The sequence below is a fragment of the Miscanthus floridulus genome, chromosome 11 (genome assembly GCF_019320115.1).
Source record: "Miscanthus floridulus cultivar M001 chromosome 11, ASM1932011v1, whole genome shotgun sequence".
Taxonomy (NCBI): domain Eukaryota; kingdom Viridiplantae; phylum Streptophyta; class Magnoliopsida; order Poales; family Poaceae; genus Miscanthus; species Miscanthus floridulus.
The window spans coordinates 65,304,642-65,319,886 of record NC_089590.1 but is presented as its reverse complement, the minus strand read 5'-3'; the positions used below and the strand labels follow the sequence as shown (position 1 = coordinate 65,319,886).

The following is a 15,245-nucleotide window of genomic DNA, read 5'->3' as shown; positions in this document are numbered from 1 at the left end:
GTAGAACTGAATATACCTACAATTTTACAGTTGATGATTTTTTTTCATTTAAAATCATTTAGGGTCTCAAATTATATTTTATAAGTTCTCAGCTTTTCATGAGTTTTTTTTAAACGAGCTTAGATGGAGAGACACCCTACAACAAAGTTGTGTTCGGTGAGAACTAAAACTCTACAGTTCAAAAAAATTTCTTTTAAAATAATTTAAGAGTCAAATATACAACACAAGATTTATAAAGTTAATAAAAATTAATAGCATCCAGTATTGTCACAGAGGACGGTGTCGCGGAGTGGTAGTAGGGGGGCTTACATTACATGAGCAGTACTTCTATGGTGGTCTTCTCATGTGATTAAAATTAGTTTTGCTAATTTTTTATGAAAGTTTTTTATTTTCTAAAAAATATTTCTAGAGACTGACCATGTTGCCAATTGTCTCATAAGCCGTTTTTGTAGTGGTTGCATATGAATGCACGCACACAAAGCGTAGATTCATCATGCACGCATGGGTCGTGTATTTCCTTTTTCTTTTGACGAAACGATGGGTGTAGTGCACTTCGGTGTCAATCAAAGACACATTTGGACCATCTCAAATCCTGAGCGAGTTTGGTTAGCAAAGCACACGGGCCACGCCATGGTGAAGTGGAGTGGAAGACAGAACAAACGGGTAACTGGTAGCCTGTAGATAACTTAGGCGTGACTCCTGGTCCTGGAGCTCACCTGCTACAATTTTACGTCGCCCACTCCATGACGGATGAAGCGCATGTTTTCTACAGGAGCAGCAGCACTTTTTCGTGTCCAAAGCACGTATGTCTCGTGCAGTGATCATTTGTGAGCTATGGCCTCGTTTAGGTCCCAAAATTGGCGGCGTCCAAGTTACTGTAGCACTATGTAGTGCACTGTAGCATTTGGTTTTATTTGGTAATAATTGTCCAATTGTTGACTAATTAGGCTTAAAACGTTTGTCTCGTAAAGTACAACCAAACTATGTAATTAATTTTTGATTTCATCAACATTTAGTACTTCATGCATGTACCGTAAATTTGATGTAACAGAGAATCTTCTTTTTACATAGTGGCAAAGTTTAGAATTTGGGGTGAACTAAACAGCGGTAAAGCAACCTCTCACGGTCCTCACCGCACTAGGAAAAATCTTTAGAGGCCTTTAGACACGTCCGCAATAAAAGCTTGGCACGCCTTTCAAACTTTAAACTGAACATTGACGGTCACGGCCCAGGGGCCATTGCAAGGCACGGCCCGAACGGCGAACGGCACGGAGCGGAACTGTTCAACGACGTAGCAGCTTCGAATTGCATACTGGCTCCAGAACTGAAAAGGTTACATATCGGGTACGTTTGGTACTTCTTCAAGAGCTATTTTTGTGCCTGCCAAGCGCCAACCAAACGGTCTATGGATAAACAATTTTGGACGTGAAAGTGTGAAACCATGCTGATCGGAGCCGCTTGGAGAAGATGGAGCCGAAAAACAAGCTTCGCCATTCCAACCTCCGTCCTTGTGCATCTCGTTCCGAAATGCCCTTTCACGCGAGTGGGCGGCAGCGGCCATGGACCCAGCCATGCTTAAGCCGTATTTTTTTTAACCAATGAATATTATTTTTTCTCATAATAAATTATTAAAACAGTACTTTCAAAACCATGACACGATGAGAAAGGGACGGCTGTTACTGTTGGCAGCACGAGACATGAGGAAGATCCCGATTGATGCCTTGAGGGATGATTGGGAATAATTGTAGGCCAGGGGGCCAAGGCATGGGCATGGCCTCAGCCAAGGAGCTAATCTCCCTCCCCTGTCGTTGGTCCAAGGTCGCAGGTAACAATAAATAAATAATAAAAAAAGAAAGAAAAAGCAAGGATGTTGCCGCAAGCAGCGTGTCCCCTCCTGAACCTTTTGCGAAGCAGGCGGCCAGGCCCACACACCGCGCTAAATGCTTCCAAAACACAAGTTCAAGGCGGGCAGTAAAAGCCAGTAAAACACAGAAGATGACAGTCCAATTCACAATCATTGCACCAGGTGCGGAACACTGCTACCACTCGATCGCGATGCAACGGTGTCACACAGCCTGTCACATTTACTCCTATATACGGCCTGTTCCCCGGCCGACTGGTGCTGGTTTTTTTTTTTTAGAAAAATATTGTTGGCTGGTTAAATAAGTCTGGCTGAAACTAACGAGCGAATAGAGTGATAGAATGAAATCTATGGTCTTTAAAAAGCGGGGATTGTCCATATTTTCTAGTAGCTTTTTTTTTGAAATTCAATAATGAAATTCTTAAGTTCCAAAGGATCCCATCTTGGAGTAGGATTTATTCTACTAGTACGCATAGTTACTATTATATATACATGTTTTTTGAAAATAAAATATGGCCTTGTTTAGATTGCAAGTTTTTTCACTCTCTTTTCATCACATCAAATTTTTGGACACATGCATGGAGTATTAAATGTAGATAAAAAAAATAACTAATTACACAGTTTGATTGTAAATTACGAGACGAATCTTTTGAGCCTAGTTAGATCATGATTAGACAATAATTGTTAAATACAAACAAAAATGCTACAATATCAAATACTGATTCCTAACCTCCGTCTGAACCAGGCCTAAAACGTGCATTCTCGTAGAATCAAAGATCAGCCGTTGTTTGCAACAACTTCGGCTACCAATCGCGCATTAGAAAGCGTCCAAGTAGTAGCTACCGGGGGGCAGATAAGCGGGCTGTCCATGAGCCTGGTCCACGCGCCGCGTGCCCCGCACGTCCACTAGCGCCTGTCTCCCTGGTACCACGCCGCCGGAGGCCGGAGGGCAGCGTGCGAAACTGCGAAGCCAAGCTCGGGAGAGAGAGAGAGAGAGAGGAAGGAATCTCCTACCAGCCGGCAGCCAACACCCAGCACCCGTGCTCCCGTAGCCCGCCTTCGTCCCCTTCCCCAGCTCCACGGCCGCGTCGTCCCCTTCCCCTCCCGGCCGAAACGACAGCGGCCTCTTCTTCCCCATATCAATATATGCACCGAATATTCAGCTCAGCCGCCCGCCGCTGATCCGCTATAAAAACGAAGCAAACCAAAAACAAACCCTCTCCCCGCGCGACGCAACGCATTATCCGTTCCGTTTGGACCCATGAGATATTTCGCTGGGATCCTGACCGTGCACGAGACGAATCCCGTGCGGTAACCGATTGCCCCAAGTCAAAATCCAGCCCATATTTTTATGGGCGGATCACCCGTCGCCGCAGTCCAGGACGCGAGCGACGACGCCGACGCCAGGGTCGTGGTGCGAGTCGCAGGCTCCCCCGTCGACTCCGCCTCCGATTCCCTCCCTCCTCCTCCCGTTGCGGCGACTCCGGCGGCGGAGGCCAAGCAGGAGCCGGTGCCGGTGCTGGGGCCGGAGGAGCCTAAGCAGGAGGCGGAGGCAGCAGCAGCAGCAGCAGGTGTGCAGGCCATGGCGGTCACCGTAGTGCGGGACGTCGAGACGGGCCTGGACGCGAGCACCAGCGACCGGGACGGTGACGGAGCCGGGGACAAGCCTTCCTGGTTCACACCCAAGAGGTAACCCAACCCGTAGCGGAGCTCGATTGAGTACCATCGTCGTAGACTCGGCTGTGGTAGGCTTGATCTGTTTCTGTTGCATCTGGTTTGAGGAGCTTTGGCGGCGGTGTTGGCCTCGGGTTTGAGCGATTTGGTTGCTTGCTTGTTGTGAGGAATTTTGCGTCTCTGGAGCTCTAATCGGTCGTACTGGGATTTAGTTTGCTTGGTCTGAGAAACTTGGGATCTCCGGAGCTCCAATTCGATGTGTTGTGCTAGAGATAGCTCTCATGCGAGCTGTTGGGGTGCTTAGCAGCTGCTCGGGATTATGTTTCTAACTTTTGAGCTTCTGGCGATGTCCAAGTTGCGGTGGGATCTGAGCAGGCCGGCGGAGATATCAGTTTATAGTAGTTCAAAAAATTGGAGCAACAAATCATTGGGTGCGGTGTGTAACGATGTTTCATTAGTTAATTCGGAACTTGCTTGTCGCTCTGGTTGTTCCATTCGTGACTTGGAGTTTTCGAATTTCTACGTTTCTCCTCGTTTGCTTGCTTTCGTGGTATGAATATGCGTTTTCAATTCAGTGTTGGCTCGATGCACTTTGTTTTATTAGGCAACAGCTGGCAACCCTTTTCAGCGAGATAGCCAGATAGGTTAAATTTAGCTGTACCTTCTATTGCCTATATATTCTGCTGAGGCAGGGCGAGCTTTGGATCCCAATATTATCGAGATGGAAGCTGGAGAGCTGTTTATTTGGTTGTCCACCTGTCCTCCGGTCATATGAGCATCTGATATGAAAATGTGGTTCTGCTGTATGGTCACTGCCTCTCATTTGATTCTTTAGTAATTATAAGTAAATCATATGCCCAGGATGCCGCAGAATTTTATTCAATTTTCAAGCTCAATCTTATCTCAATTTAGAGGGAAGGTGGTTGACATGACTTATTGCCACAATCAACTGTTATCTACTCCCTCCGTCCCCCCAAAAAAGTGATGTTCTGCGATTTAAAATTTGTCCCACAAAAAATGATGTTCTGAGTTTTAGACACGTTGTTGGCCCACAGATCCGGCACCAAATTACCAATTAAGATGCACTGGTGTTTGTTGCCTGCCTCGAATATCTGCATGCTTACATGCAGCGCGCCTTAATTAGGAAGTAAACCAGGCGACATCCCTTCTTTTAAGGGAATTATGTGTGACATACTAAGGGTATTAGGGACATTTCTCTTCTCCACTAATCTGTCTGAAAAATCCCAAAACATCACTTTTTCTGGGACGGAGAGAGTAGTCTTTAGTACAAATTCTTCTTTATGTAGATTGTATTAGCACGGTTTACTTCAGCATATATGTATCTTCAAATTATATTTGTACTAAGTTGATCATTATTCTACACATGCAGATTACTTGTCATGTTCTGCATTATCAACATGCTGAACTATGTTGATCGAGGAGCAATAGCAAGTAATGGGGTCAATGGTACCCGCAAAAGTTGTTCTGGTGGCACATGCACCTCAGGCTCAGGAATTCAGTAAGTTCTACAAGAATTCTTTTCTCAAACTGTAGGATTTTATACGATATAAGTGATTTTGATATATACTTGTTTATGAAATAAAATGAGTGCCAGGATCACCAGAAAGTTATTTATGCAATTGTCTTCTGATGAAACGATTCCCCTCCTATCCTGTCATTTTTTTATATTACTTAAGCCACCACCTGTCTACTGCCTTAAGATGCAATATGTTAGCACTACCTCTTTCCATTTACTTAGTATCTGTCTTACCATGCCTGCCTCTACAGAGGGGACTTCGATCTTAATAATCTTGAAGATGGTTCGTTGTCCTCAGCATTTATGGTTGGACTGTTGGTGTCTTCACTGATATTTGCATCCCTTGTAAAAAGGTTAGCTCTCTCTTTATTATTCTATTTAAATATAATAACATTCCTGAATGCTAAATTCAGTCTGCAGCTTTGGTAGCATTACATGCACAACACACTGCTACTACTTAAATGAATCAACAAGCACAAAAACTCTAAATTTTATTAGCTACTCAAACTCAACGCTAAACCTGTCATCATTTTTCTCTCTTTCATCTGCAGTTTCTTTTGTTTTATTGTTGGGTTTGTGTGTATAGAATTGAAATTTGGGTCTACGATGTATTTAATGGCAATGGATCATTTCAGTACGTAGTATCTCCCTCAAGTTTGAAGAGAACAATTAGGGCGACCATTCTCTATGATTCACATGCTGGCAGAAAATTTCATGATTACAATTTAGATTAAATGTAACATCTCTGCATTTAGCTATGTACTGCAATGTGCATGTGCAGTTGTCGATATGTTTAGGAATCTAATCTATGCCTAGTTCTTTTAACTCAAACCAGACACCATAATTCACCGTGTTTGGTTTGAGGCCAAGATTGGGTTGGATATGGCCATCCAACTTTTTAGGAATATGGACATCCAAGTCTTTTGTTTGGTAGGGTGGATGGGACAAGCCAAGTTTTTGTACGGTTGGAGGGATGAGGGTGGATGATATGATAATACTCCCTCCGTCCTAGAATATAAGGCGTAACCACCTCTGGTTCAAAGACCAAGGAACGTATTTAATTCTCTCTCTCAAAACACTAGTACTACTGCGGTACTACATCGGAGTACACTTATCTAGACATAGCACGCCTTATTATGGGACTCGAATAAAAAGTAGTTACGTCTTATATATTAGGACGGAGTAGTTAACATTACAATTTACAAAGCTTACAAATACTTATTATTTTTTCTTGCTGTGATAATTATTAATTAAGAATAAAACATGCTAATTATCAATAGACACATCATTGTCCACTATTCAATGCACTAATACTCCCTCTAGCCACATATAAGTGTCTCTTTGGGGCCTTTTGAAGTCATCTTTTCCAAACATCACTTGTTCGTGAAGGATTAACTTCAGCCAACCTCAAACATGACTTGTTTGTGACTGAAAGGAGTGCCTATCAATATGATCTCACAGTAATAAATACGAATCAGTAATACATCATACTCCCTTCGTTCCAAATTATGTCGTTTTGGCTTTTCTTGATACATAGCTTTTGCTATGCACCTAGATATAGGTTATGTCTAGATACATAGTTTTTACTATGCATCTAGAAAAGCTAAAACGACTTATAATTTGGAACGGAGGGAGTACGAATTATCACTAGTGATCAATATTAGACATGGAGGATGGCCTCATCTAGGAAAAAAAATATAGATCACTTCATTCAGCATCATTGAGGAATATCCCTATAAGTTGGAACTGATAGCCCTTTCCATCTGTCCTTGAACCAAACACCACGAAAAAGTGGATGGCCAGCTCCCATCCACAACCAAGTACCTAGTGTCTTGGTGCTCCCTCCATCCCAAAAAGACTGTCATTCTAACTTTGTCCTTAGTCAAACCATTTTAAGTTTGACCAAGTTATTAAAGAAATTTATGACACAAAATATGTATCATTTGATTCCTCGTGAAATATATTTTCATAGTATATCTATTTGGTGCCATAAATGTTAATAATCTTCTCTATAAAATAGCCAAACTTAAGTTAGTGTTTGACTTCGGACAAAGCTAGAATGACACTCTTTTTGGGACGTAGGGAATATGTTTTAATTAACAACTCTCCCAGGATGATGATCAACATATTTGGAGATTTGATGCCTCTGGAACATACTCCGCTAAGTCTACCTACCGAGCTTTCTTCTATGGTTCGGTGACATTTGAGCCTTGGCGACGTTTATGGAAGTCATGGGCCCTTGGAAAATGTAAATTTTTTATTTGGCTCGCCATCAGAAACCGATGTTGGACAGTGGATCGGCTTGCTCGCCGAGGATTGTTACATCCGGAGAGATGTCCATTATGCGACCAAGAGGAGGAGACTATTCAACATCTGCTCGACTGCTCACTAATTGTGTGTTCTCACGTCAAATATGGTTCAGCATCCTTTCTCCTATGGAGATGGATGAAGCAGTACCACAACAGAACAAACATAGCTTTGCTGATTGGTGGGCCAAGTGCATTCATAGAGTCAAGAAGGAGTACAAGAAAGGGGTTAATTCGCTAATCATTCTGACATTTTGGCTGATATGGAAGCATCGCAATTCTTGTGTCTTTGATGGAGCTACTCCATCCGTTAACGAGGTCTTGAGACAGTTTAGAGATGAGTACAAACTGTGGTGCTTGGCTGGAGCTAAGAAGCTCCAACACTTCGGTTAGATGGGGTAGGGACATCTGGTTAGGTGCCTGGTTGTCGGTCGTCAGATGTCTCATAGGTGATAATGTTGTAAGTGTCCCAACCTTCTCATGTATGGTACCGGCATGAGTTGGTAATGTACTCGAGCCTTTATTTTCTCTCTATAATACAATGATACGCAGCTCTCCTGCGTATTCGAGAAAAAAAATGCCAATTTACTCCGAAGTCATTGGTCAACAAAAAGTAAATGACCAAAAAGAAACTGTCGTTTTGTGGTTTCACCACTGTGTTATCTCTGCTGTAATTATATTCTTAGCTCTTTTTAGAGGCCTCAATAGAGTTCTCTAAAGTGACAACATGGTACTTGAAACTGGATGATGAAACACACTTACCAGTTACCAGTGGAACTCTAGAGCTGCTTTATATAGTTATATTATGAAAAATCAAGCACATTGCTTGAAGCAGCAGTTATTACCAATAAGAACATTTAAATACATACCACTCCTGCCCCAAAATGTAGGTCATTTTAGTTTTTTTTCCTAACTCAAATTTCTCTTTGACAAAGCTTAAAAAAAAATCTACAATGCCAAATAAATGCATTATCAAGACACATATAGTGGTGGGTTTAATGAAACTAATTTAATGCTGTAGATGTTGGTGTGTTTTTCTATGAACTTGGTCAAAACAAAACGGCCTACATTTTGGAAGGGAGTGAGTACAGATTTAAAAATATAGTAAACCAGTAACAAGTATGTATTGCAATGGAGGCCGAATGCTGTAATGTGTTTCATGCTCCCTCCCCTCACTCCCCTATCCCCAACCTTTTGGAGTGCTATTAGTTTTTCCCTTGTGACCAGTTATTTCCATTCTCTGCAGATATAATCCTTTCAGGCTTATTGGTGTTGGCTTGTTAGTGTGGACTATCGCAACAGCTGGTTGTGGGGTATCATTTGATTTCTGGTCAATTACTATATGCCGCATGTAAGTGCTTTATCATTTCTATCAAGTATCTGTTAAGAAAGATTCATTGCCACTCTTCTAATCACATGGTCATTTATTCAAAACTTTGATACTCAGGTTTGTGGGTGTTGGCGAAGCTTCATTTATAAGTCTCGCGGCTCCATTCATTGATGACAATGCACCAGTAGCTCAGGTTCTGTTGTTGCACTATTGCCCTTGAGATTTCTTTACTGTAACACATATCCAATTTGTTTTTTAGCACGTAGGAGAGCTGCATACCATTATATCAATAAGAATAAGAGGGGGATTAAAGCCCGTCCGGTTCCAAATAAGAGGGAGATTACATACTCCTATCAGAAAATAAAACATGAAAAAACGACCCTGATCGATCATTAGATTCCACAGTGGTGGGGGTGAGGAGATATAAGACACACCGCAAGCCCTGTCCAAACTCCAGAATCTCAACTCAAAGCTAGAGACACAACACCAGTCAGATAGGAGGAAACATCGTTGAAAACACACTGATTGCGGTGAGTCCGGATTGCCAATGCTCCTAGGATGATGATCGGATTTAAGCCTTTACGGACCTGGACATCAACTCTTTCGTTGACAGAAGCCTACCAATGCAAAAGAGGTGGCATCTGGCTGTGGAGACAAGGATTATAAACCAACCTTCCGCAGGAGACAAAGCCACACTTGCCGGGTAAAAACGCAAGTGACGAGCAGGTTTAGCATTTCTTCAGTCTAATCACATAATGGGCACCTTTCGGGATGAGGGAGACCACGTCAGGCAAGGTGATCTTTAGTCCAGTATCTGTTGTATGCCACCAACCACATACAGAACCTGCACTTACCAGGCGCCCAGGTCTTCCGAATTCTTTCCCATAGCCTGAAAGTGACTGCACCTTGAAACATACCTTTATAGGCAGAACACATGTCCAAAATAAATAATTGCCTTTGTGTCTAGCTGCAGGGAGTTTAATCCCACACTTGATAGTGAAATTGTGTAACTTTAGGTTTGCCTTTTTGTATGATTCAAGAACAAATGTCCAGGGGGTCTGGTACCTATGGATAGGCTTGTCCAAAGTTGGGTTCGGGCCATGTAGGATATATATATGGATCTACGGGGCACGACATTTACACCATAACACCAAGCTGTGCATAAGCTTAATTCAAACAATTCTTTCATCAAGCTATGCTATAATTTTTTTTAGAAGGGCGGGCCTGGTGCAAGCGGTAGAGTCTTACCGCCTGTGACCGGAAGGTCCCGGGTTCGAGTCGCGGTCTCCTCGCATTGCACAGGCGAGGGTAAGGCTTGCCACTGACACCCTTCCCCAGACCCCGCACAGAGCGGGAGCTCTCTGCACTGGGTACGCCCTTTTACTGTTATTTATAGTTCGTCATGTCTTTTATCAGCTAATGACTTCTACTTATTGTTACCAGAAAACAGCATGGCTTGGTATGTTCTACATGTGTATACCAACTGGGATAGCATTAGGCTATGTTTATGGCGGACTGGTAAGTCTTATCATAAACTCTGTTTTTCTTGTTATTTAGTTTGAGTAACAAGTGTTTTTAGAATTATTTTATGAAGTACCTGATCATCGCAATCTTATCTCTGGCTTCTCTGCCCACTACATACCCCATCAAATTTCTATTCTTTTCCTTTCCATGGCTTCTTTGTTTCTGACAGTGGAAATGGATACTGAATTACTGATTTTGGGAGTCAAATGATACTATAAATTATCTTTTCTTTATGATCATTAAAAGAATGGAACTCATTCTTTATTATTGAGCTTATTTTTGCAAAACTATACTGTCAGTTTGCATGATCAGGCTAAAAAAAATATGTTCTCATCAGGTTGGAAAATATCTGAACTGGCGTGCTGCTTTCTGGGGAGAGTCAATATTGATGGTTCCTTTTGTTATTCTTGGTTTTGTAATAAAGCCACTAAACCTCAAAGGTATTGCTTTCTCTTCTGTGCATTTCTTATTTCATGAGCAAACAATACCAGTATGCACTAAAAATTACAGCTTGGTATTTATCATCCTGTGATACATGATTTTCTTCACCTTTTGTGCCTCTTTGGGGACTGCGGTTTTCTTTACCAGGATTTGCTCACAACACAAGAAAAGAATATGGCCAGATGCTTAATCCTGAGGTTCAAGATCAGATAAGTATGTGCCTTTACTGGACAACTAACGGTTCTTGAATGCAATTTAATTTTTTGATAGAGCAATAGAAACAGTACTCTAGATCAGAGTCCTTTGTTCTTTATGCTGATTGCTGAAGTTTCTTTGGATTTTCTCATCTTCTCGTGCTTCTGTCCATCTTTGTTAAATAAACAATTCAGAGTTGCAGAGAAGTAATTCTATGATGAGTTGAACTAGGTTGGCATTCATAAGCATCTCAAATATTTTCATAACATAAATAATTGAAGAATAAGACTGGTGTTTTACTAAGGACGTTGTCTTATTTAAATTTCCCTTGTATTTAAAATTCAAAATGGTAGCTGTATTTCTAGGGAAGAATTATCAACCAAGTTATATATATGTTTCCTTGGTGACCTTTTCAATACGGCTAGAGCCTGTTTGCTAAGGCCTAGTTTTATTATGCAACATGGTTCATGATAAGTAGAAGCTGCCTCCTCTTGAGTTATGGCTAATTCAGTAATTCTCCCTTATTTTTTCCTGTCTATTTGATTTCTTCTTTCCAGATAATAATAATGGGACAAAGCATGTTTTGCCTGATGGAATCGAGGATCTTTCAGGAAGGGTTCCACAAAAGCTCTCCTTGTAAGAACCTTTTCTGCAATTGTTGAAATATTGGTTTGTTTCATATGTATTGCCTTTGTACAATGTACTCCCTCCATTCCAAATTATAAGACGTTTTGGCTTTTCTAGATACATAGACTTTGCTATGCACTTAGACGTACATTATGTCTAGATACATAGTTAAAGCAATGTATATCTAGAAAAGCTAAAATGTCTTATAATTTGGAACGGAGGGAGTATATTTAAAATGATGATTTATCTCAGTTGTACATGTGTATAAAAATAATTGTCTTAGCTATTTAAAGTGATTACAAGTAACCAACTTGCTGGTTTACTGCTGTTATATGTATAAAGGTCTTTTCTGGACCTTTTAATGATATATAAAGGCTCAGTACTCCTATTTTGATCCTCCAGGTCCAGTTTTTGCCACGGTCTCATGACTGAAATTGGTCGCTTCAGCAAAGATATGAAAGAACTACTACAAGAGAAGGTTTTTGTCATTGTTGTCTTAGGTTAGATTGTCCTCTTGTTGTCTTATGCGTTCCATTGTTTTGGTACCTCTGCTTATGGTTTTGGAGTTTACTTTATACCTACGTTATTTCAGGTTATATCTCCTACAACTTTGTCATTGGTGCTTATTCCTACTGGGGCCCAAAGGCAGGTCAAGAGATCTACAATATGGTAAATGCCGTGTCTTTAACTCACATTGGCAATGTCTTAGCATATATGTTCATTATTATAATGCTGTATTTCATATAATTCATCACAACTCAGTACATTCTTTGTTCACTGGGTAACTTTTCATGTTGAATTTTGAACATCAGGGGAGTGCAGATCTTATGTTTGGTGGAATTACTATAGTGTGTGGAGTTGTTGGAACACTAGCAGGAGGTTTCATCCTTGACAAGATAGGGTCTACTATTCCTAACGCCTTCAAGGTAATAAAATACTATATATTTCAATATGTTCATTAATGACACAGTTTTGTCTTTGACATTTGTCCATTCAAAATGCGTCTTTGTTTTGTTTTTAACTTATGAAGTAGGCTGCAAGCTGACTTTCTCTGCAGCCTTAATTTATGCTTTGAAGTTGCTTTTGCATGAGTCCGGTAGACTGCTGACCTCAAATGTCTGTGAATTTACCATTTTTGTATATGGCATACAATAATCAGTTCATGTATTTACCATTTGAACATTTACTAAGGGTAGGGCATATACTCCCTCCGTTCCAAATTATAAGTCGCTTTGACTTTTTTGGTTCATCCATTTTGCTATGTATCTAGACATATTATTATATCTAGATGCATAGCAAAATGGATGTACCAAAAAAGTCAAAGCGACTTATAATTTAGAACGGAGGAAGTAGTACTCAATTTATGTACTTTTACTATTGTAAATTCACTTTAGGGCTTGTTTGGATGTGCATGTATTTACCTCAACCCACATGTGTTGAAGTGGATTGGAATGGATTTAAACTAAGTTCCACTCCAATCCACTTCAATACATGTGGTTTGAGGTAGATACATGCACATCCAAACAAAGCCTTAGGGTAAGTGCTTGCCAATTTGTCTTCATTCTTGTTCCTATTTGGTTTCTTAGTGATTACAGTAACATTATGTATGCAGGGCCAAATTCCTGTTTCTAAACCAGACAGTGATATTTAACATGGGCGCACTAGTATCTAGGAGTACTAACTACTGAGCACTGTATATGAATCATTGACCCCCCAAAATGCGTATGAATCATTAGTTTTGGGCAATAGAGCTTAACTAAGTCATTTTGTGTACCACTTTCAATCATTGACCCCCAAAATGTGTTATGTTTATTTCCATGGATTCATGAGACTTTTCTTGCAGCTTCTTTCTGGCGCAACATTTGTAGGGGCAATATTCTGCTTTGGTGCTTTTTGTTTCAAGAGCCTTTATGGGTTCATACCCTCCTTTGCCGTTGGGGAGCTTTCAGTTTTCGCGACTCAGGTAATTGCTTTGTTAATATCAGTATTTACCTGAATGGTAATTTTTGCACGTGTATTGGTGCAACAAGCAAACAATTGCTTTTGCCCTGTTCGCTTGGCTGATAAGCTATGGTTGAAAGTACTGTTGGCTGATTTGTTGTGAGAGAAAAATACTGTTCGTTGGCTGAAAAAGTACGGCTTATAAGCCAAACGTTGCAAACTCATTTCTGCATTAATTTACTTTTCACGCTGTTGAACAGATAAGCATTTTTTTCAGTGTATTTAAATACATGCACCTAGTTAACTTCTGCATATGCTTAATTTTTTTTGACTTGCAGGCACCTGTAAATTTTGTATGCCTTCACGCCGTGAAGCCACGTTTGCGGCCATTGGCAATGGCTGTATCCACTGTTTCAATCCATATATTTGGCGATGTGCCTTCTTCACCTCTTGTTGGGCTTCTTCAGGTGCTTCTTCGTTGTTATTGTTGATGGTGCATTCTAGTTAGCAAACTGACTATCCGCAACTTGCCATTTTCCTTCTACATGATTAAATATAGGTCCATCATGAATATGAGATTGGCCTTGTGTAGTACAATTACTTGTTGAAATTTCGGTCTATCAGATTCTGTGCGAAACATGATAGGCTTTATTGTCTCACTGGAACACACTTAAAACTTGCATGGATGTTCTTAATATGCTTTTGTTTTGTTTTTTCCTTGAAAGATACTTTTGAACCTTATGCAGGACAAAATCAATAACTGGAGGGCCACAGCTCTTATATTGACATCCATCCTTTTCGCTGCAGTTGTGTTCTGGTTCATTGGTAAGTTTCATAGTATAATAGGCTACAGTGTCACAATTATAGGTTCTCTTTTTTTCTTTCAGACTTTCCCATGCTGATGAAAAGCCTTCACCAAGCATTATCCCACTTTAGGAGCATTTTGATGTTACGACCACTTGCTACTTAGCATCAATTCACCCAAAAAATAATTGCATGCTTACAATCAACAATGTATGCTTTGAATATTCCTATTCTACCAAGTATACTATGTAATTTCCATGAATCAACTAAAATTCCCCACCTAAAGCCCCGTCGTCGTCCACAATGCTTAGTAGTCAGTACTAGTACCTGTTGTATAGATTTGCATTTTATGATAATTCAACTACAGTTGAGATGATCTTGTCTTTGCAGGCATATTTGTCCCCAGCGTCGATCGTTTCAATGAAGAGAGCGAGCATGGCCTTGAGAGATCCAATCTCAGGCCACTGCTTGATGAAAACGACGGGCCACGGACATCTGACTAAAATCTGCGCAAGTCGCAACCTTTTTATTTCTTGGAAGGGCAGTCTTAGTCCGTAGTATTTCCCTTGTGCCAGCAACATGTAAAATGTAAATCTGCATGCCCGTTGGCTGTACCTGTACATATATGAGGTCTGTTTGCTTTGCGTTATTTTTTTTATTTATACTTTTTTGTACAGGCAACAGAGAGAGTGCTAGATTTTTTTTTACGAATGTAAAACATTTTCGGATTGTAACATGACAGAACTTAATGGCTAGAATTTTACTCCCTTTGTTCGGAAAAGAATGCAATTCTAGTAGTAAGTTAAGCATCCTAAGTTTGACTAATTACATATAAAAAACTATTAAATAGTTATGATATCAAATAAGTTTCATTGGATATATTTTGATCAATATATACTTATTTGACGTCATAAGCATTAATATTTTAAACTATATATTTAGTCGAACTTTGGACATTTTAACTAAAATTGTACTAGAATTATATTTTTTTTCCTGGAAAAAAGG

The 15,245-nt window shown here is 40.4% G+C and overlaps 1 protein-coding gene across 1 annotated transcript; it reads left to right on the top strand.

Annotated features, from left to right (window-relative positions):
- Positions 1–2,724: 2,724 nt before the first annotated feature.
- LOC136491030 (probable sphingolipid transporter spinster homolog 2) lies at positions 2,725–15,024 on the top strand. The gene is made up of 16 exons (XM_066487233.1): positions 2,725–3,550; positions 4,926–5,054; positions 5,324–5,425; positions 8,625–8,729; positions 8,826–8,901; positions 10,152–10,226; positions 10,570–10,672; positions 10,821–10,886; positions 11,426–11,504; positions 11,898–11,995; positions 12,088–12,164; positions 12,308–12,421; positions 13,339–13,458; positions 13,775–13,903; positions 14,183–14,261; positions 14,631–15,024. Exons 1-16 carry the CDS (start codon positions 3,213–3,215, stop codon positions 14,741–14,743), a joined length of 1,803 nt encoding a protein of 600 aa, XP_066343330.1. The 5' UTR covers positions 2,725–3,212; the 3' UTR covers positions 14,744–15,024.
- Positions 15,025–15,245: the final 221 nt, after the last annotated feature.

Coding starts and splice junctions, on each gene's coding strand:
- LOC136491030 (XM_066487233.1), top strand. CDS start 3,213: ATGGGCGGATCACCCGTCGCCGCAGTCCAGGACGCGAGCGACGACGCC. Junction 8,730..8,825: donor TCAATTACTATATGCCGCAT/GTAAGTGCTTTA, acceptor TTTGATACTCAG/GTTTGTGGGTGTTGGCGAAG. Junction 12,165..12,307: donor GTCAAGAGATCTACAATATG/GTAAATGCCGTG, acceptor TTTGAACATCAG/GGGAGTGCAGATCTTATGTT.